Raw genomic sequence first — 22,017 nt, 5'->3', positions numbered from 1 at the left:
TACTGGAGTTGGAAGTCCTTGAAACCACTTGAATTGTAACATGTTTTCAGGGTTAGATAAGTGCTTGGATACATTTTAAATAAAGTGCTTGAAACTACTTGAAATTCCAGTGTTTAAGGATGCCAAGTCTGCTTACAAAAGGGTGACATTTAGAAATTTGAAACTTATTTGTGTTGGTTTGTCATCCTTCTTTACGACGATTACACAGAACCTAAATGTGTTTATAGCAAAATAATATTGAATTTAATGTGAAGTGAAATAATCAGTAAACTGTATATAAATATGTACTTTAGCACAGCTGGAAGCTGCTGGAAGTGCTTTGAAAAAGGTGTGGAGCCCTGTGTGTAGTGTCCAGCAGAGGGCACTCTCTTCATTGTAATTAACTTGAAAGCTCTTGAACAAGCAAGCTCAGAGTTTTGATGATAGAGTGACAATTGTAGTGATCCAGCAGCGTATGATTGAGGGCTGCACAGAGAAAATGCAGTCAGGAGTCCGACTACTTTATCTTAACAATGCTAGCAGTAATGGCAGAACTGACATGTCACCATTTGCTTTCTACAAGTAGTCGCTCCTAACTTCAGGTTGTCAGGGGCGCAGTTTGACTTTATTGTGTGAATGCTGAGTCAGCATTGGATATACGACACTATTACCACGATCAATGCACTATTCTTCATTCTTCATTTGGTTGACATTATAGTATGGTTTTAGTGTTTTTTCCTTGCATTTTTGGAAATAATATAATTGGGGATTTTTTTATTTAAAAAACAATGGACATACTATTGCCATGACCAACATACTATTGTAAAGCATTTTAGGCATTTTTGGACAAACTACACTATGGCTGTTTTTAAAAAATGTTTTTCTTAATACTGTGCAGTCTTAATATATTTATTTTTTTTAACATTTTGGGACAAACTGTACTATTATGTGTATCAATATACTATACTACTGCGCTTTTTTTGTGGCATTTTTTGACATACTTCACAATAATAGTTTTGAGTGTTTTTGACAATATATTATGCCGTTTTTATTTATTTATTATTTTTTAATATTTAAAAACATATACTATATACTCTGCCTTTTTTGGGGGGATAAACTACATTATGACAGTTATTTAAAATTTCTTCGACATGTTTTTTTTTTTAACATTTTGACATATACTATGGTGTTTTTTTTGGCATATCTTGACAAAATACATTATGTCATTATGATGCATTTTTGGACATACTGCACTATTCAACTTTTCACTGACATTCTTAGTAATTCAGCCCATTCACACCTTTCCAGCCATTCTTCACCTTACTACACATTTAGGCCAGTATTGCAGTTTAACATCAGATTATTTTTTATTTTTAGCATTCACGCACATTTTCTAGTGAGTGTAAGCATTTCATGTTGCATTTTGGGAAGTTTACAAAATGTTCCTGGGGGCCACTGCTGGCCTGTGAGTTGCACTTTGAGCAACTTTGCTTTTGAAGCATTGCTTGATTTCAGGAAGAAGTCAAAAGAATAATTGTATTCATTTTCAGCAATTTATTGAAAACCACAAAGACAGATAATAGATTAGAGTGTACTTCATCAAAAACCTCTGATCACACAGACTGTCTAGAGGTTTTATTATATATAAATAAATACAAAGGAGGAGGTTGTTAGGTAGAAATGAAAACATCAAATCACATTCATTAATATTATGTACAAACAAGGTGAAACTGAAATGCTTTAAAAGAAATATTTAGATGAATGAAACTTCTATGAAGCAGATTTGTTGTTAAAATATCTTCATCACTGCTGTCATTGCTGCTTCTTCACCGTTTCATGAAGTGCCATTTTTGTCATTTGGGGCTTAAAAACTGTATTTTAATTCAAAAACCACACAGGGTGTTGACCTTATATAAACCTTAGTCAGTATTTACACGTTTAAAGCGTCATACCATTCACTCAGCAAGTGAACAGAGTCGAGGATTAGTGACTAATATGTACAAGGACACAGGGTGTAGAACATCTGGTTAATGATTTTCACATGAAACTTTTAGCTTAGTTAGCTATGTTTGCTACATTACTGTGTATTGACTGTATAATGTCATTAACCCACTTTGGCAAAAGGTTTGCACTTTGCTCAACAGTTCTGTTTTGATACAACAATGCCAAACTGTCATAAACTCAAAGGTTAAAAAAGCGATCAACACAAGGAAACACTTGCATACAGTCACAAGTAAAACTTCAGCTGCATCAGTACGCTTAATATATCTACAGTAAAGCTGACATACACACTCGTTTATCATGCACAGACACACTGAAGCGTGTGCCGGCAAAATAGTTTCCTTCAAGAGCGTTTGTGGCTTTAGTGGAAGTGTTGATGTGGTTAGTTACAGCCCAGGAAGCTCAACTCTGACATCCTAACTATTAATGCAACCAGATGTGTTTGAGCTGCTGTTTGGTTTCAGTCTGCTGCGAAGATTTGGTGGTTCTGACAATTTCCATTTTTGTCTTTTGCACAGTGACTTCATGACTTGATCTCGATGACTTTGATGAAAGGGAGTGGCTTGCTGGATGAGGTGGATAGCTTGATTGGTTTACTGAGGGGACAATAAGAAGAGTTATTAGTTGTTTGTATACTGAAACAGCAGTACACATCTTAAACTTATACAGTACAAATGGTTAATGCGGACATATGTGACACCAATGGATTTAAATAGATATAATAAAAATATACCAGATGTATGCACAAAATGTATGGAATCCAGAGGAACTTTGTTTCACTGCATTTGGCAATGCAGAAAGATTAAAATATTCTGGGAAGAGGTAAGAGCTATAGTTGAGAAGATTATTTCAAAACAAATTTTACTAGACGTGTTGCATTATTGTGGATAAAGATTTATAGACCAAGTACAACTCAATGGATAAGACAGATGTTAGCAAGTCTTCCTTTAGAGAGAATAACTTACATATTAAAGGCTAAACGGCATGTATTTGAGGACATATGGAGCCCTTTCATTAACTACATTAAAGACTTAGATTTAACGGATGAAGAAGTGGATAATTAGTCTTTGTGGACAATACAGATTCCGGTCTTGTCAGATTCATATTGCTTTTCTATATATGTGTTTTTAATTCACACCAATTACAAACGATACTCCATTGTATATAGATTACCATTTTCTTTAACAGGAGGAGCATACCTGTTCCAAGTGTTATGTTTTGTTTGTTTTTATTTTTCTGTCTATGTACATGCAGCTATCTTAAAATATGGAAGTTGAATACATGAATGTAAAAGCTGTATGTCAAAGTGTTATAAACTGAAAATAAAATAAAAATATTGTGGAAGAAAAAGCAAAAAAAAAAAAAGCAATCAATGTGCATGCCATGCAGATATACAACTAAAATGGTAAATATCTGAGTGTGAACTTGCATGTACTGCATTTTAGGACCCATTTTTACCAAATTTGCAAATCCAAAATTGCTGAAATTTGCAGCAAAACTATATCAAAACATTCGTTATAAACTCTCAAACTACTTTTACAGTATAATCAAAATCTTACTTATTCAGTCATGTGCTCAGTCTTCCCACACAAATGTATTTTTGCTAAACTCTTACTATTAAAAACCCATCCGCCACTACCGTCTCATGCTTGCCTAGGAGTGCTACACAGCAGGATTTGCATGAACTCTTTTTTGTGAGAGATGTAAATGCAAGTTTTGATATTGTCACATTAATTTCCTTCAATTCATCAAGATTTACTCTTTTTTTCTATTCTTTTTTTCACAGTGAAAGCATGCAAGGAAACAAAGCTTTCATGATAACACTGTGTCAGTAACTGATATACAGTTATGGCAAAAATTATTAGAGCTGATATCTAGCCATTTCCCATGGTTTTCTTGATAATGATTTTGGTTATTATCAGCTCTTAAATTAAACTCTTATCAGCTATTTTGTGATCATTATATTTGTCCAAACAAATGTACCTTTAGTTGTTCCAGGCATTAAAATGAACAAGAAATTGAAGAAAACAATGGTCTAATAATTTTTTCCATGACTGTACAAAAAATTATTTTTAGGGGTGAAGGAAACATTTTATTTTGACCAATTTCATAAATCAAAATAAATGACTTGCGACCCACACATGAACAAGGAAGGGCAGTGTAATAAAGTATTGAGAAAAGGCTAAATGAGTTACCTATAGACGATCTGGGGGTTGCGTTCGGATGAAAGGTAGGAATTTGACCTTTGCCCTCCCAGGAAGTAGTCCATCTGATCATGCATCTCTCGGTTCTGCACACACAGAAAGTCAGGGCTCAGATCACATATCAACAATAAGACAGCGTCTGCAGAGATCAGGCTGAGACTCTTCTGAGACTCTTCTGAGAAAAACGCTAAGCGCCACTCACCTCAGCCTCCAAGAATGCCACTTTCTCCTCCAGCTCTTTGATCACGCGGTCTCTCTCCTGGATCACCATGCGAGAGTTCTGGAGCTAAAGCCGGGAAAACACACAGCCAAACAGTCAGTAAATCCTGCTCAAATATGAACAAGAACCCAATGTGTTTGCTTTGCTGAGTCTCACACATGTGCGCTCACCTGTTCAATCATGTGTCTGACTTTCCTTTGCTGGCTTTTCAGCATGTCATCCAGATGGTGGATCTTTTCTTTGAGAATAGCCACCTCCTTCTCCAACTGCTCAGCTCTAAAAATACACACGGAGAGTTAGAAAGCGCTCCTCGTGATTTGATTATCAGTGGTTGATAAAGAATAGTTTATTCTGGTGATGTATTTGCGTTAGCTGACCTGTGCTCCCCTTTCTGGCCTTCTTCTCTGATCTTACGCAGCTCGCGGAGTTCATCCTCGCGGTTTCGGATCGCCTCCCGCAGGGTGGCGCTCTCCTGCTCCATCCCTCCCAGCAGCCTCTGGAGCTCGTCTATGCGCTTGTCTTTCCGCTCGCTGGCTTCTTCTGTGGTCTTCAACTTATCCTCCTGCTCGCTCAGACGCTCCCTCATCCTGCTGCCTTCAGCCTAGGGAGAAAAAGAAGGGTCGCTTTGTTACTTTACATTTAAATATGGTTTTGAATAGGCCAATCCCTTGACTGGTATTTTTGGCATCGCTCCAGATTTGAACTTATCTAAAGCTATGCTCAACTTTTTAGCTTTTGCGTCTTTACTAGCCCGACGAGTTATTTCACTTAAGTGGAAGAACACAGCTCCTCCTTCCTATTCACATTGGCTCAGAGACATGATATCCTGCATGAATTTAGAAAAGATTAGATACACTATTCGGGGATCAGAGAATAAATTCTACAAAATATGGCGGCCCTTCTTGGTATTTTATGAGAAACCTTCCCCCCCCCCCCCCCCCCCCTTTTATTTATTTTTTAATTTATTTTAATTTTTTAATTTAATTTAAATTTAAATTTTATTTTTTAAGATTTATTTTTAGTATTATTATTTATTTATTCTCCTCAATTACTATTTTTTTATTAATCCTTTATATATTTCTCCTTTCTCTCTAAGCATTGTTGTTAATTAATTTGTTATCTTTATTCTGTCTATTTACAATCTTTTGCCAGTGGCTGTATATGTATATGTATGTCTATGTTCGGATATTTGGTCGAGTTGTGTCATGGGTATATGTTGTACAAAAAAAATCAAAAATCCTCTCCCTGTACAGTGATTGTTTTACACATACTTTGTCATCAATAAAAAGACCATTTAAAGAAAATATGGTTTTGAAATGCAACTGAAATGCAGTGTAGATTATTTGTTGCAATGCACAATGTGTATATGTGTTACCTGCAGCCTCTCTTTGTCCTCCTGGTGCTTCTTTTCTGCTTCCTGTAGCTGTGCGTATAAGCGCTTACTGACCTCCCTCAGCTTGGCTCTCTCTGCTTCTTCATCTGCATCCTAAAAGGGAAAGAATTAGGTTTTAGATTAGCAGATAAATACTGTAATGTGTGTGGGCGACTCAGAGTCCAGATCTTAATCCACTTGGGAATTTGTGTTTGAACTCGTTCACTCACAATCACTAGACCGCCTCGAGCACCTTTTTTAGTGGCAAAAATGGCAGATTACCAGATAAATACTGTCTTGAAAGGGATGAATACTCATGCAAAAAGGTATTTTGTATTTTTCTTTTGTTATTAATTAGATGATGTTGTAGAAATGGGCAAATGCAAAATGTTCCTACTACATGTCACAGAATTTTGGTTCTTCAGAAACATTTTTTTTAGGATGGCAACCCGATCTGAGTCACATGCCTCATCTGTTCCTCTTTTTCAGAAACTTCAGATACTGTTCATGAAATCAATATCTCTCAAATATGTGTTTTTATTTATAAGGTATATAATATTCAGATCATGAAAACTTTCCAGAGCACTTTAAGACTTATTTTAAATTTAATTCTCAAGTATACTCTTATTCAACGCGTCAATCTTTAGATCTTCATCCTCCAAGATTTCTTACGTGCAGAAGTCAATTTGTTGTTAAATTTAGGGGCATCAAATTATGGAATACCTTTTCCCATCTGGCAAAGAACTCCATCTCTATAAAATGTGTCAAAATATGTCTAAAAGCCCATTTAACTGCCGTTTTAAAATTCAAATTCACACACAAATCCCCTTAATATCATGTTCATATCTTTGTTTTTTAATTTGAATTTTTGTTATTGTCATTATTTTTTGTTTATTATCAGTTTATTACTTTCTTAAGTAAGTATTACATAAGTATATAAGTATTACATTTTAGGTGGAGGCTTTAAATAAGCCCATCTGGTTTTTCTGCCTCTCCCTGCACTTTACATTATTTGTTATCTTTGTCATTTTATGTAATTCCAACGGTGCAAATAAATAAACCTAAAAAAAAATAAAAAAAATAAAAGTTAGCATTAAATAAAGCTCCACATTATGGCTTTTTTAAAAATGAATCAGCGTCAACAATCTACTCTAAAATCGACTCTGATTTAGAGTTGTAAAACAATAAAACATTATAACTTCATAGAGTAGTATACTATTATACACATGGCTTAAAAACAACAGTATTACGATGGATAGACAGACATGGATGCTTCCATGATGATATAATGTTTTCATTTCGTTGGATCTCAGTGGGTTTGGCTGTTATAAAAAAAAAACAGGCGTGTCAGTGTGCGTCACTGGAGCAGCTGGATCCCGACCAACGTTTTCCTCCCAATTTCTGCAACACTTGTGTGACTGAGCCACAGCGTGAGTCACAGATGAATGCTATAATTGGCGCAGAAACTATTCAACCAAAACACAGCGCTGTCAACTTTGTTTGTGTTTGTACACAACATTCCTGACGCGCAGATCGTAGCGGTTGCCAAAAGTGCGCGGCTCATAAACAGCAACAAAACTATTAAAGGAGAGGTATCTGTGGAATGCTGGGAACAATGAGGAGGGCCTGGACACAATAACACATGGAGGGAGAGGAACAGTTTGTGCTCTCTCACATGTTTTCATACACCCCGGGGTGCTGTAAGCGTATTTACACTCATGCTGTCATTTTAATCCTTTTTCTTCATCTGTTTGTCTCGCTGTTTAACTTCATACCTCCTTCTACCTGTGATGCCTCTGGGAGGTGATCGCTTTACAGCCATCGCACGAAACACACATTACCCAGAGGATTAACAGTCTGCGGCTATGATACGCACACGAGATCTGATATGTGGATTACAGTATGTTTTTACGGCTCTGAAAGCTCACCTGTGCGTCAGCTTTAGGTGCTCCGCTGGGGGCGCTCTTTCTGAAGGGAAGACCAACTTTCCACCCGTTTGTGTGTGGCTGCAGAGAGAAAAGGGGGAAGTCAGCAAGGAAAGAGTGGAAGATGGAGATGAGAGAGGTGGAGGAAATGCCCTTAAGCACACAGGATGGAAGGTGAACAATGGGGAGGGCACAACAAAGCAGCTCGAAATAAACCTACCTTGTTTTTGGCTGCCATCTGCTCCCTCAGCGTCTTCAGGCAATACCTCACCTGCATCATACAGACATATCATAAGTTACTGAGATGATCATACATTTTGTCTAATATATACACTACCGGTCAAAAGTTTTAGAACACCCCAATTTTTCCAGTTTTTTATTGAAATTCAAGCAGTTCAAGTCAAATGAACAGCTTGAAAGGGTACAAAGGTAAGTGGTGAACTGCCAGAGGTAAATAAAAAAAGGTAAGCTTAACCAAAACTGGAAAATAATGTACATTTCAGAATTATACAAGTAGGCCTTTTTCAGGGAACAAGAAATGGGTTAACAACTTAACTCTATGGAGTCTTGGGCTATTTTGTCCATTTTTGAATTATTTTCATGTCTATGTAAGTAATTTTGTGTCTTTTTTTGGTCGTTTTGTGTCTTTTTGTGTCTTTTGTGTCTTTTGTTGTCTTTTTTGTCATTTTGTGTCTTTTTTTGGTCATTTTGTGTCTTTTTTTAGTCATTTAGTCCAACATAAAATGTGATTTTGAATCTTTTTTTTACTTTCAAAACACTATCATGCTCAATAAAGAATTTTAAATGTTGCAAATGTGCATTAATTTCAGAGTACACTGAGACATTAAACTGCATCATTTTCAATTAAATTCTGGAAAAGTTGGTGTGTTCTAAAACTTTTGACCAGTAGTGTACATGCATGTTACCATCTGTTTTTATCTTACATTTAAGTCGTTAAGTCCTATATTCATTGTGTGTTCTTGTCCGATCTATATATTGTGTCTTCTGCAGATATTCTTAAGATAACGATCATATATTTATAGTACAATAAGAGGTCTCCTTGTATACTTTGTTGGTCTTTTTGAATCTTTTTTAGTTGTTCAGTTTATTCATTTTCTATTGATATGTCTCTCTTTTTTATTAACCATGTAGTGTTGTATACAGTCATGGAAACAATTATTAGACCACCCTTGATAATGATTTTGGTTATTATCAAGAAAACCATGAAAAATGGCTAGATATCAGCTCTTAAATTAAACTCTTATGAGCTATTTTTGTTGTTATCATTATATTTGTCAAAACAAATGTACCATTAGTTGTACCAGGCATTAAAATGAACAAGAAATTGAAGAAAAAGGGTCTAAAATGTTGTTGCCATGACTGTATTTACAGTATAGAGTAGAGTATTTAATTTCTTGCGCAATACCTGCTGCTGTAACACAGGAATTTCCAAATATAGGATCAATAAAGTACATCTCTCCATTTGTTTTTTTCCCACTGTTTCAACATGTGCGTGTGCGTTTCAGGCTCTATGAAGTTATATACAAATTATTTTTTTACATCAACAGAGAGAAAACAAGTCTGAAAGCAAAGGGGAATTTACATGATGCAAACATGCAAATTGTTGCATAATCCAGGAGACCGACCGGACACTAGGAGAGCTGAGTGACTGTAATGTTAGTGTGTGTAAGATGTGCGTCAGAGCTGCAGCGGACACTGTCCAGAGACTAACCTCCTGTATCTGTGAAACTTCATCTGACAACATCTTCAGGCTCTGCTGGTGTTTGTGCTGTTCTTGTCTGCGAGCCTCTAGATAAACCTGGCGCAGGGAGAGAGACGGACACGGATGTTAAACCCTCACTTGACGATGAAACAAAAATCAAAAATAAGAGATAACGTGCCACACCCACCTTGATAACCTCCACCTGCTCCTCTGGAGATTTGACCGGTTCAGTATTCAGAGATGTCCTGTCGCTGGCCGGCTGCACCAGCGCAAACGCACGTCCAATTGGCTGGAGATGAGAGAGCAGAGGAGTTAAGAGTGTTGTGTGAGGGTGGGTGAATGGGCGGGATGCATTTCCAAACATTAAGCAAACATGAAGTCACCGTGCTTTGCTAATGCCTGAAGAGGAGTTGGAGCATGTTTTATGATCAATATTGCAACACAACATTAATTTAATAATCGTTATGCAACATCCTTTGGCAACGTCTGACATGCAATTAAACTATTTCCAGTCAAAAATGAATACATTCTATTTCTCATGAATACATTCTATTTCTCATGAATACATTCTATTTCTCATGAATACATTCTTCTTCTCAGTGTCATCCTGAGAAAATTCTTCCTGTGTGCATGCGACTGACTGAGTCTCTATAATCAAGAGGCAGGAACATTTTGCCATAATCACTATGGAGACATCTGGTGACTGTTTGGAAGCAGACTTGGTCAAAACCATAATCAGAGACACACGGGAGGAGGTGGAGAGACGTTATGTAACTCTGCAGCTCTGGTGGTCCCGTTTGCCTAATCTAACTTTGGCGCTGGTTAGGGGAGGACAATGGCTGCCTTGAGACATTTTGAGTGGCTTTGTGTGGGAACCACGCTAATGAAGAACTGAGGCATGTTTACAAGTGTCTATGAACAGTTTGTGTGAAGGAATGTGCTGCGTGAGAATGTACGTTTGCTCCGAGCTCATTCCTCCGCATCCTTGAGAAGATTAACGGTGCGAACTTTCACATCCAAATATGGATGGAATTATACCACCTTCACCTTTTAAAGCAAATAGTGCTACTGTTTTTTTTCTCATGCCAGTACAACAAATCAGAAAAGTAAAAAAAAAGTCAATTTAAATGTAAGGAAACAGCATAATGTATCCAAACCACACATCTAAAACATTGTTACTTAGACATATATTTTATTTATACAGCGTTGATAATGTTGATAATGTTGATAATGTTGTGTTTGGTTGTGTTTTGTGTTTTGTTTTAAGTATTTTTCTATATTGATATAAATATCAATATCTTGTACTGTGCAACTGGAGGAGGACTGCTCCAAACAAAATGTTGTTGTCTTGTACAATGACAATAAAGTTCTATTCTATTCTATTCTATTGATGAATATAATTTAATGCAACTTTCTATCTACTACAGTTCTGATTCCCAGTCAGTTCTCTACACTGGTGTTACAGTTCAGGTTATGAACTAAGTTATCAGGTGCAGGAAGTTCTTACCTTGTCCCTGTGCTGCTCCGCGCTCCGAGCTGCCTGGTTCTGGTCGTGCAGTGTGAGCCGCAGTCGCCGGCACCCGTCCTGAAAGAAGTGCAACAAAGCAATGAGACGGTGAGTCCACAAAGAGACCGTTATGTGATGGAGAGACTGATTGAGGACTATTTTGAGGTGGAGAGGGGAAAAAAGAGGAGGAGAGACTGAGTCATACTGAGGGAGAGAGTAACCAGTGAGAGAGCGGGGGTACGGGCGTCAGAGAGAAAGCAAAAGTTTTTCACAGCTGCACAGAGACAGATTGTTTGAATTAAATTGCGTGCTACAGACGTCAGAGGGACTTTAGGCGGAAACTCTCCAGGCGCTCGCAGCCAATTGGAAGCAGAGGCTGGATTTCTGGGAAAGTGGGCAGAAAATGTCATGTCAAGCAAGACAGAACATTTCCATGGCAACAAAATCCTCACAGAAGCCATAAAGTATCTGGCGCGCTCACAATATCAGAGGGTGGAGGAAGTCACAAACAAAACAATGCACAGAACGCTTCAAAAAAACAAACCTTCTTAGTTCTTCCTTTAAGTTGTAGGGAGAGAAGTCGCTTTAACAGGAAAAGTCCAACCGGGATGTGTCAGGGTGTGTGTCCAACACAGGGAACCCCCTCGTAAGTGATACCCAGCGAGTGTGTGGGGAAGTACAAGTATGCGGATGTGAGGGAGGGGGTCAGAAACATTATATAACTCACTCCAGCCAAACACATCTTGTTCTCTTTATCTTCCCGTGAGTATTCACTGTGTCCTCCCGGAGTCTAAACTCATGTCAACTCTGAGACACGGAACACACGTAGAAGAAATGACTGCGATGTTCTTCTGTGGTTAAATACTATAAACACAAACAAACACACACATGCAGGCAATTATACAGAAGAGCACACAAACACACAGGCACACATTGGCCTAATTGGTTAATAAGTAATGAGTCTGGTAAGGGATAACACGCTCTTTTGTGTGTGTATCATCATCCATTTGTCCCACAGCTGCTGTGCGCTACTTGCATGTCCTGTTTAGACGGATAAAAACACAGACAAAACAGCAAGAAAACTATTAAAGGAGCTGCATTTTGATCATATTACATGATTTCTGTCAGCAGATTTAGTCAGCCCAGTTTTCAGTCGTGAAATAAAACATTTTAATTTGTGCTTTTTGTGATTTTTTTTAAGCTTGAAGCTCAGTTTTAAAACGAAAAGTTCTTAAAGTGCACTGGAAAAAATGTAAATTTGAACGTCTAACCGTCCGAAAGCTCCAGAACAGCTACTAAATAGAACATGACGTAATTTTTTTGCCAACTCCGAAACCCAATTTTTACAAATTAAATCAAGCTGAAAAATTAGTTGACTGAAGGGAATATTATGCTACATTTCTGCATTAAAATATCTAAAAACTACCTAAGCTATGTGATATGTTTTGTTGTGTTGCATGCTCACATTATCTCAAATGTTCTCTCGGCAAAAACCTCCTAAACGATTAAAAAACAGATGGACTAACTGGAAGAAACTGACTGCAGGGGCGACTCGACCATAATAAAACTTTGACATGTCATACGTTAAATTGAGAAGTTTGAAAAATACAGCAAAAAATTCTAGGTTCTTATTGTGAGGATTTTCTGCTTCTCTTTGAGTGATAATAAATCAATATCTTCAGGTTTTTGATTCTTGGTTGGAAGAAAGAAAACTTTTGATGACATTTTGTCAGTCTTTCTTTTTTTTTTTTTTTTTTACATAACTTTGTTTTTCCCTGACATTTCATGGACAAAATTCTAAATACATAATGAAGATAATAAGCAGTTGCAGCCCTGGTTTGAATATAATTGTTTTTGCAGTTTACCTCCTGAATGTCTCTGCAAAAAAAAAAAACCCTGTCTGACATGCAGGATGCCTCGGCCTTGATGTTAGCCAGACAGGGGAATGAACTGGGTTGTGTTGTGTAATGCAGAGATAAAGAGCGATGAAAGGTTATAAAAGAAAGGCCATGTGTTGTATAGACTGCTTTATGAATAGCTGCTTATCTGTTAGGAAATACAGTAAGCAGAGCGGGAATGACCAAACGCTGGCAACAAGAACAATAGTAAAGTCAGAGGAAATAGCCTAAATGTTTGGCTGGGTGGGTGGGTGGGGGTCGAACTACGACAAAACAAAACCAAGTGAAACGAAAGCCAAATAGTCCCTCTAGTTCAACATGCTTTGCTCTCAGATTACAGACACCTGAAAGCTCTAATAGAGCTCAGTGATTACAGGAGGAGAGGACGAGGGAACAGTGAGACGGTTGTTAGGAAGGAATCCATCATTATACAACTTCTCTGGCTCTTCACATACAACCAAACAAAGACTCTGCTAATCCTTGCTCCACCTTCCACTATTTACACGCTAGTCTTGCTGCCTTTTTTTCTCTTTTATATTCCCACACACAGACACATAAAAATGCCTTCTATACCACCGCCAAAGACAACCTGTAACACGAGACTTCCCCGGGAACACGGACAAAGGATGGATGTGCTCATGGAACGGTGACGTATGCACTCACGTACACACGCGGGAAAACACGCGCGCGCGCGCACACACACACACACACACACACACACACACACACACACACACACACACACACACACGCTACCTTTAGAACAGGGCCGAAACCTGAAACTAAGCACATACACACACATGGCGTCCACACTGCTGGGTGCACTGACAATGAGCACAAAAGATCACGGGGTACGGCCGGGCTGATGGCTTAAAGTCTATGAAGACGCTTTTTGTTTGGGACTTTGGCATCAGGAGGCCTCCACATCATGCGAGGCTGAGAGGTGACTGCCAACCTGGGAATGTTGCTGATAAACAGAAAGAGCGAGTGAATGAATATGGTGCAAAATGTTCTTTAGAGATCGGTAAAAAAGAACCCGATGTTCTGATTTTTTAACTCAGGCAGCAGCAGGTAACACGGACATAAATAATAAAAACACATTGTGCCTGCAGCAGGTATTGTACCTGCATTCAAAGAGTGTCTATACTTCATAGGACACTAAATCACTCGATTCCTTTCCTGAGCTGCTTTCCTGCACCTGCTGCACAGATGTCTGCATTATAAACCTCAGCCTCTCAGGCAACAGGTGTGAGGCGGCTATGGCCGATGCACGCAATACCTGAGTTTTGTACCTTTGTTACACAATGAATTAGGATATTCAAACATTTTTTTAAGTTACATAACTCGCCAAATCCCTCAGTACATCTGTGTTTAAAGTCGTCTCAACTACTTTGAACTTTGCTGCAATAAACTTCAAAGTTATGACTAAGATCAGGAAATATTTGATCAAAGAATAAGCAAACAAGACTTTGAATCTAAGCATTCACTGTCAACTTTCCACTGATCAGTCGATGATTGAAAAGAAAACTTGCTGGGAGGGATGCATGATATGGCTTTCTTTCAGGTTATAAAAATAATCTGCTTCTCATGGCTGATACTGATAAGATAAGATTATAAAAAGAAGTTCATAACGTGTAGTTTATGCATACCTGAGGGGAAGAATGGATGTTATAGTATTCTATAGATCTAACCAAAACTCTGACATCACTAGTGTTAACACAACTTAAATGGTTCAGTCTTCAAATGTTCATCTATTTTTTGAGTAATATACTTTAAAAACATATCATGTGTTTGGTATAGTCTAATGCTAAGTCATTTAAAGCATACGGCTTTATATTACTGGTTCATAATGTATTGTCTAGAATTGTATTATCAGACACATAATAATACTTACAAATTTCCCATTATAGTCCTAATATGTATTGTGCGTCCCAACTTATTGCCACCTATTTTGATAATATATGACTAATTTTAGTGCTTTTTCAAGAAACAATGCCAAACTTTTTGCAAGTTCATGCCCCTTCAATGTGCCTTAATATATTTTCTACAGTAGTTTATGAATTATCTTTGGGTTTTGGACAAAAACAAGCAACTTGAAGATGTCCTTTTGGGCTCTGAGAACTGTGATTTTTATTAAGACACATCATTAAACAAATAATTAGTCAAGCAGATTAATCAAAAATCGAAGTTAATGTCCTAGTTTTACGAATGACCAGTTCTGTGTCACTCACTCAGCAGTGTGAACCAACTAAAGGGTTAAATTAAAGGTTAAGTACATTTGAAAGGGAAGAGGCGAGCTGAGGCAGGTGAGGCATTGGGAGGTTTGCGTGTGTGTTAACCATCATGTGAGAACCTGAACAGGACGAAGGCTGAGGGTAAACAGCTGCTCCAGGATCTGAGTCCTGAATCCTGACACTTTCATGTCATTTTCACAATTATCTTACTATCAGTAATAATCTCTTTGCGGTTTTTTTCCTGCTATGTGTGGTGTGCAACCAGGTGTGATCTGGCATATTCCAGTCAGCATTTATATGTCATGTTTGGCTCATTCCCAGCAGCTCACGTCACACACTCCTGACTGAGATGATGTCTGCAGATGAGGGACGACATCAGGAATGTGTGAAGTCACAACATTGGGAAACTGAATGTCTGCAGGGAGAACTGTGGCATTTTTTAAAAAGTGCCCTCACTGGAAAAAAAACCCATAAAACTTCTGAGTACACTTTTTTTTTTAGGGAGGAGAAATGCTGCCACGGGTTTTAAATCATTTTCAAATAATAGCTGGATTTTGGTCAGCTACAAACTTTTGACTTTTTGTTTCAAAGACAGGCCTCGATGTTCCTCCTTTTTTTTTTATAATTCAGATCATATCATTACAGTTCCAGGAAAAAACCTTTCAACAAAGCACCCAGTGAGGCCTTTCTCTGCTACATCAGGCACATTCCTTCTCCTCATGTATCCTTACAGACCTGATAAACCGTAAACGGGTCACTTTTTGTTAATAAGTCTTTATGAAATGTTGCATGTGGAGGTGAAATCCCTCTGATGCTTTATTTAGTCTGACCTGAATAACCATATCAGATATGTAAATAACTGTAGGTGGGTGATTATTTGACTGTTGGATTTGACTCTGATAAAGATGAATTTGCTTTCTGTATGACGCTGATGCAAATGTGCTATCAGCCGCATGTTGAAATGCAATAATGTATGGTAGATTAAACAGAAGCTGAACAAATGTGTCCCGAGTTTCACTTATTGCTTCATGAGACATTCCTCAACACAAATAATGAGTTTATTAGGTGTGTGAGTGGAGCTGCCCTTTGTACACTTTGACCTTTTTGCACAGTTACACAACTGTAACTGATATTTCAGTCTAGAGTCGAGACCAGTAACACAGATGTAAAACTGGCTCTCTTATTACTTTATTTATATTTTTCATATTATATTATATATATTATATACTGTACAATTATTATTATTATTATATAACGTCTAGTCACTATAGCATTGTTGCCATCATATCATATCACCAGTTTAATTATTATTACCATCATCTGCCAACCATCCTACCAACTGATGTTCTTCTTTTTAACTTATTAAGTGTCCTTGTTCTTGTTCTATTCTGTGTTTTTTTCTATTGTTGTTTTTATTTATGCTACCTCAGTATTTTATTCTATTGTATTTTATTGTACTTGAATACCGGACTGCTGTGACAACCGAATTTCCCTTCGGGGATGAATAAAGTAATCTATCTATCTATCTATCTATCTATCTATCTATCTATCTATCTAATTCAGCTCTAATCATACTCAGATTTAATTTAACACAATCATGATGGAGCCTGCTCATGTAATGAGAGTCTAATGAGAATATCATCTGATATGAGCTCAGTGGATCTGTCCATGCTGACAGGTATTGGACTCAGAGGAGGTGCTGATAAGGTGAAAGTGTCATGTTGCCCCGCAACCTCATAAACCTCAGTGCAGGTTAACAGTTTACCTTTTCAGACGAGGTAAATGATTAAACCTCAGACAGAGAGTAAGACTCATCTGCTGTACTGTACGTGACACGAGCAGCTGCCGAGCATTTACCTCCAGTAGGAGTCTCTGGCCAAGTCCGTGCCACAAAAGAGTGAAGTTTAATCCTGTTTGAGAAACTTCTCATGCACAGGTGGTGCACATAATGCTGTCTGTCACAACTGCAACTGTAAGCCGTGACATGATGTGGGCAGAAGGCACCTGTGACAGGCACAGATGTGATCTGGACTGAGCTGCTGCCTTTATGTGTGTGTTGGGACTTTGGGGGGGTTAGGGGCTAAGACTTTAATTACAACAAGGCCACAGACTTAATAGTAAATACACCACTTAGAGGAGATGAAGCCTGGAGATCTGTGACAGAACCAAATCAGAGTCAGAACAGGCTGATCCAGTCCACACTAAAGCTGCAACTAACAGTTATTAATCCGCAGAATAGTTTCTAGAATATTCAATAAATTGATTTATCTATAAAATGTCCATCCCAGTTTGTCAAAATCCAAGGTGATGTCTTTTTGTTGGTCCAAAATCCACAGATGTTCAGCTTAATATGATATTAAACCGAGAAAAGCAAGAAATCACCATATTCAAAAGTCAGAAAACAAGACTTTATGCATTTTTTTGCATGAAAAATTAACTTTCACCATTAAGTGATTATCAAAATACTTGACAATTATTTTTCTGGTGATCGACTAATTGATATTTTGACTCATCTTTGTAGCTCTACTTCAAACAACGAAGCACAGTCACGTAAAGAAGAAAAAAATAATTATATTTTTTTCATATATATATTTTATTAACTAAAATGAGAACCAACGTAGCCAAAAACCAAAGTGATAAATAAGTATTTTACTTTGGTTTTCCTGGTTATTTTACCACAATGCATCCGTACAGGAAGTAAACAAAGAAAAAAAACCCACGTAGGCTTATTTTATCCGTATTTGTAATTTAAATGGACAAAAGTAAGAAGTTCGACAAACTTACAAAACAAATTAATATCGAGTAACTTACCCCATTTTCTTGTCTGATGTCATCAAACGTGCACAGACTTCTTGACACTCCGTTCATCTTGGATAGAAATAAATACTCCCGACAGAAACAAACAAACAAACAAATAAATAAATAAATAACTGAACTTTAGGTTATAAGGCTCCGGTGTCTCTCTGCTTCTCCTCCACAGTAGCTGCTGCTGTTATCAGCCTTCAGACCGGTGTGTTCGTGCGTCTGCAGCCTCCACCTCTCAGCACATTGTAATAACTTTTCTCATCACGTCACAGTGGGAGTGAGCGACTAAAAGCAACCCGCCCACAGAAACACCGAAACAGCCAAATAGGGAACAGGGGGAACCGGGAGTGTGAGAGGGGAGGGACCTGGAGGAACCTGCTCCTGCTGCAGGCTCCTGGATCAATACTTTACCTCAGAGTGATCACATGGTGGGTTACCAGGCCCAACAGGTTTAAATGCTTTTAAGGAGACACACATTCAGGTTGACCGTAGTTGGACTGTAGCTGGTCAGTTAAATGTTACAGTGCTCAGTTACTTACACATTATTTATTCATAAGGTTTAACCCCTGAAGGAACCTGTTTAAGTGTCTACTATTAGCTTACAAAGCAATGGAAACAAGGCTTTAAATTCAGTGATTTATTACTTGGGGACATTTAAAAATTTTGATCAGTTTGTCTTCTTCTTCTTCTTCTTCTTCTTCTTCTTCTTCTTCTTCTTCTTCTTCTTCTTCTTCTTATTATTATTATTATTATTATTATTAATTTTATATTATTATAGTGAATTTGGGTAATGTGGGACACTTTTTGCAATTTTGACTTTGTTATATTTTTCTAAATTTAAAAATATTTTATGTCATTTCAGTCACATGACACCCATGGTAGACCAATAGTAAAGGTTTTGATGACTTTATTTACTTTAAGCAGGAAATAAACCAGCCAAACCTTAAGTGTCCCACATTACCCAAATCCACCCTATTATTTTATTTTTTTATGTTTTAACCTTAGCTCCTATAACACGATATAATATTAAAAATTAAATATTTAATTAAATATTATAAATAATAGTAATATTAACCCCCCAAAAAGAATCAACTGTGAAGCCAAAATACTGACTACTTAAGGGCTAAAATGTCCAGTGGTTTTTACTTTTTTTTTTACTCCACTACTTTTAGTTTATTGCCAGCTTTAGTCACTTTTCAGGTCAAGATTTAACATAAAAATATGATCAATTTGAAATGATAACACATTTTTTTTTATAAATTTAAACACATAAAAGTATATTAAAAAGTTAAATGCTGCTTACCTAAATGCATCATAAAATAATAATATAATAATATATTTGGAATATATCAAACAATCTAAATGGGTCCATTCTGCATAACAAGTACATTTTGATGCTGATACTTTTGTACTTTTAGTTAAGTAAGCTTTGAATGCAGGACTTTTACTTGAAGTGGAGTAATAATGCAGCACTTTTACTTAAGTAAGGGATCTGAATACATCTTCCTCTACTGAAAATGTTTCTATTGAAACCCACAATTTCAACTATTGAAAAACCACAATTATGAATTACGCTTAATAATGATTTTTGACTTAATAATAATTTTCTTATATCAGGCTTTAAGTCTCAAAACAAATATTGTCCTTAAATTGCTGGTCATATATCCTGTCTGTTTATTATGTGTTTTTCTTTCATTAATTTCCATCCAGTATTAAAATGAATTGCTTCAGATGCTGATATACCACAGTAAACACCACACTACTCTAAAGTCTTAATAAGTTGCCTTGTGGTTGTGCAGTTTTTGCAGCACAGGCTTTTCAGTTCAGTCTGTACATACAAATATATGGCCACAACAAGGACAATGCAACTTTAACAAAAAATAAATGCATTCTTTGCTTAAAAATTGAAGGCCAGTCAGCAAACTGCACTCTGATTTGAATAGGAAACTGAATGGAAACCAGCAGTGGTGGAATGTAACTAAGTACATTTACTCAAGTACTGTACTTAAGTACGATTTTGAGATATTTGTACTTTACTTGAGTATTTCCATTTTATGTTACTTTATACTTCTACTTCACTACATTTTGAGGCAAATATTGTACTTTTTACTCCACTATATTTAGCTGCCAGTTTTAGTTAGCCTACTCTCAGTTCAAGATTTAACATAAAAACCTAATTAATATGAAATGTTTGCTAACATGTTAACATGTTTTAAATTGAACATCATAAGAGTATATTAAGTAGTAAAAATGAGCCCTACCTTGGGAAAATTAAAGCGGTCTGTACATAAATGCATCAAAAATAATAACCCAACAATATATTTTTAGAATATATAAAACAATCCAAGTGGGTCCATTCTGCATAAAAAGTACTTTTACTTTTGATACTTTAAGTACATTTTGATTCTGATACTTTTGTACTTTTACTTCAGTAAGTTTTGAATGCAGGACTTTTACTTGTAGTGGAGTCATTTCACAGTGTGGTATCGGTACTTTTACTTAAGTAAGGGATCTGAATACTTTTTCCACCACTGGAAACCAGTTGAGACACATTCAGAAAAAAATACATTTGTAGTGAGTTTGGCAAACTGTCAATTTGTACACAGCATAAATGTTACACATGATCAACAGCACATCTCCAGAGTTGACTGAGGTCACACGAAAGCAACAAGCTGACGGAGCACAGCTAGCGCAACCAGAGTTTCTCTGCTGATTCCTGCAGCAGCTGATCCAGACCGGCACAGACCTTTAATTGGATAAAGACTTTAATGTCATTAATGGCTGTTGAGGAGCAAACAACAGCTCGCAGTGGCATACAAGGGATAAGTGACACACACAAGCACACACTAAGAAAGTGCACATGAGGAAATGCTGCTATTACATTCCTTAGACACTATGCAAACAATGAATGTTTCTCAAAAATACAGCAGTTGTTTAATAAGTTAATGTTTCCGTGTTCCTGCAATAAATTACTAATCAAGAATGTATGTGTGTGGTTTCATTTTTAATGGTTGATTTATAATTTGGAATGAGGTCATCCCACATTCAACACACACACACCTTAACCTTACCACAGTATGTCATCATGTGTCTCAGGTTCGGAGAGATAATAACTATGTGTTTACATCACACAGCAGACCTCAGTCAGACGGACTGATCCACAGATCAGACAGTCATGAGAGGTCTCTGTGTTTACATACATGCACGTCTGAGACCGCGGCGTGAGTCAGACTCCTGTCTTCACACCTCTGACGTGGTCTTCTCAACTGTTCGGGACAGGGGCACAGTTTGAGTTTTTGTGTCTGAGTCATACTTTATGAATGAGTTTATAAGTGTGCAGCACAGATTGAAGCATATAAGAAACACTTTTTATGTGTTTGGATACAAGTCAGCACAAGTTTGTAGAAGACAAAACTATTTCAACACCACCCAAATGAGCATCTACAAAAAGTGTGCTGCATGTTATTTAAGTTTTTTTTTTATTTTTTTTTTATGACCACCATAGTTATTTTTTTTTAAATCTTTAATCAGAATCAGAAAAACTTTATTGATCCCTGGGGGGAAATTGCTTTTGTTGCTGCTGCATAAGACATAGAAATAGAAATAAGTCAGCAAGTAAATATGTAAATAAAAGAAATATATAATTTTTTTTAAAAGGGCACTATACTAAATATATATACAAATGTACAAATAGTTATAAATATGTACAAATAGTAATAAACATAGACAAATGGAAATATATAATTATATATTATAACATATATAATATATAATATATATATAACAACAGCAGTGTAAGTTTCAAATTGAATATTTGCACACGATTTCTATAGAAAGTCTGTATTGCACGGAATAATTATTAAAAATAAATAAATTGTGAATTAAGTGGTCGTAGCTGCTGATGGGTGAGATAAGACCAATGGTCATTCTGTTGACTCATCATTCTGGTGTCGGACACTCTGAGGGACTTATTAAAGTTATTCATTCATCATTTAAAGGTCTGATATTATAAAAAGTGAGATATTTGTTATCTGTTTTTTTTTATTAATATAAAGCAGGTCTAGGTGCTACATAGCCTATATAAATACTGTGAAGTATCAAAATAATGCTCAATCCAAGGAGAAAAGCACACATAGCCGTATTCACAAA

At 36.8% G+C, this 22,017-nt stretch overlaps 1 protein-coding gene across 1 annotated transcript; it reads right to left on the bottom strand.

The window, feature by feature from the left end:
• Nucleotides 1-2,111: 2,111 nt before the first annotated feature.
• Nucleotides 2,112-18,093, bottom strand: tuft1a (tuftelin 1a). Its single transcript, XM_059339713.1, has 12 exons — nucleotides 17,875-18,093; nucleotides 10,932-11,009; nucleotides 9,612-9,713; nucleotides 9,434-9,520; nucleotides 7,922-7,972; nucleotides 7,705-7,782; nucleotides 5,780-5,890; nucleotides 4,782-5,005; nucleotides 4,575-4,680; nucleotides 4,387-4,470; nucleotides 4,176-4,270; nucleotides 2,112-2,576 (listed from the first exon to the last, which is right to left on the bottom strand). The coding sequence occupies exons 1-12, from the start codon at nucleotides 17,929-17,931 to the stop codon at nucleotides 2,504-2,506; spliced, it is 1,146 nt and encodes a 381-aa protein (XP_059195696.1). The 5' UTR covers nucleotides 17,932-18,093; the 3' UTR covers nucleotides 2,112-2,503.
• Between the last annotated feature and the right edge of the window lie 3,924 nt (nucleotides 18,094-22,017).

The sequence above is a fragment of the Centropristis striata genome, chromosome 8, assembly GCF_030273125.1.
Source record: "Centropristis striata isolate RG_2023a ecotype Rhode Island chromosome 8, C.striata_1.0, whole genome shotgun sequence".
NCBI classification, from domain to species: Eukaryota; Metazoa; Chordata; class Actinopteri; order Perciformes; family Serranidae; genus Centropristis; species Centropristis striata.
The sequence above is the reverse complement of the archived record's forward strand: the minus strand, read 5'-3'. Positions and strand labels throughout refer to the sequence as shown.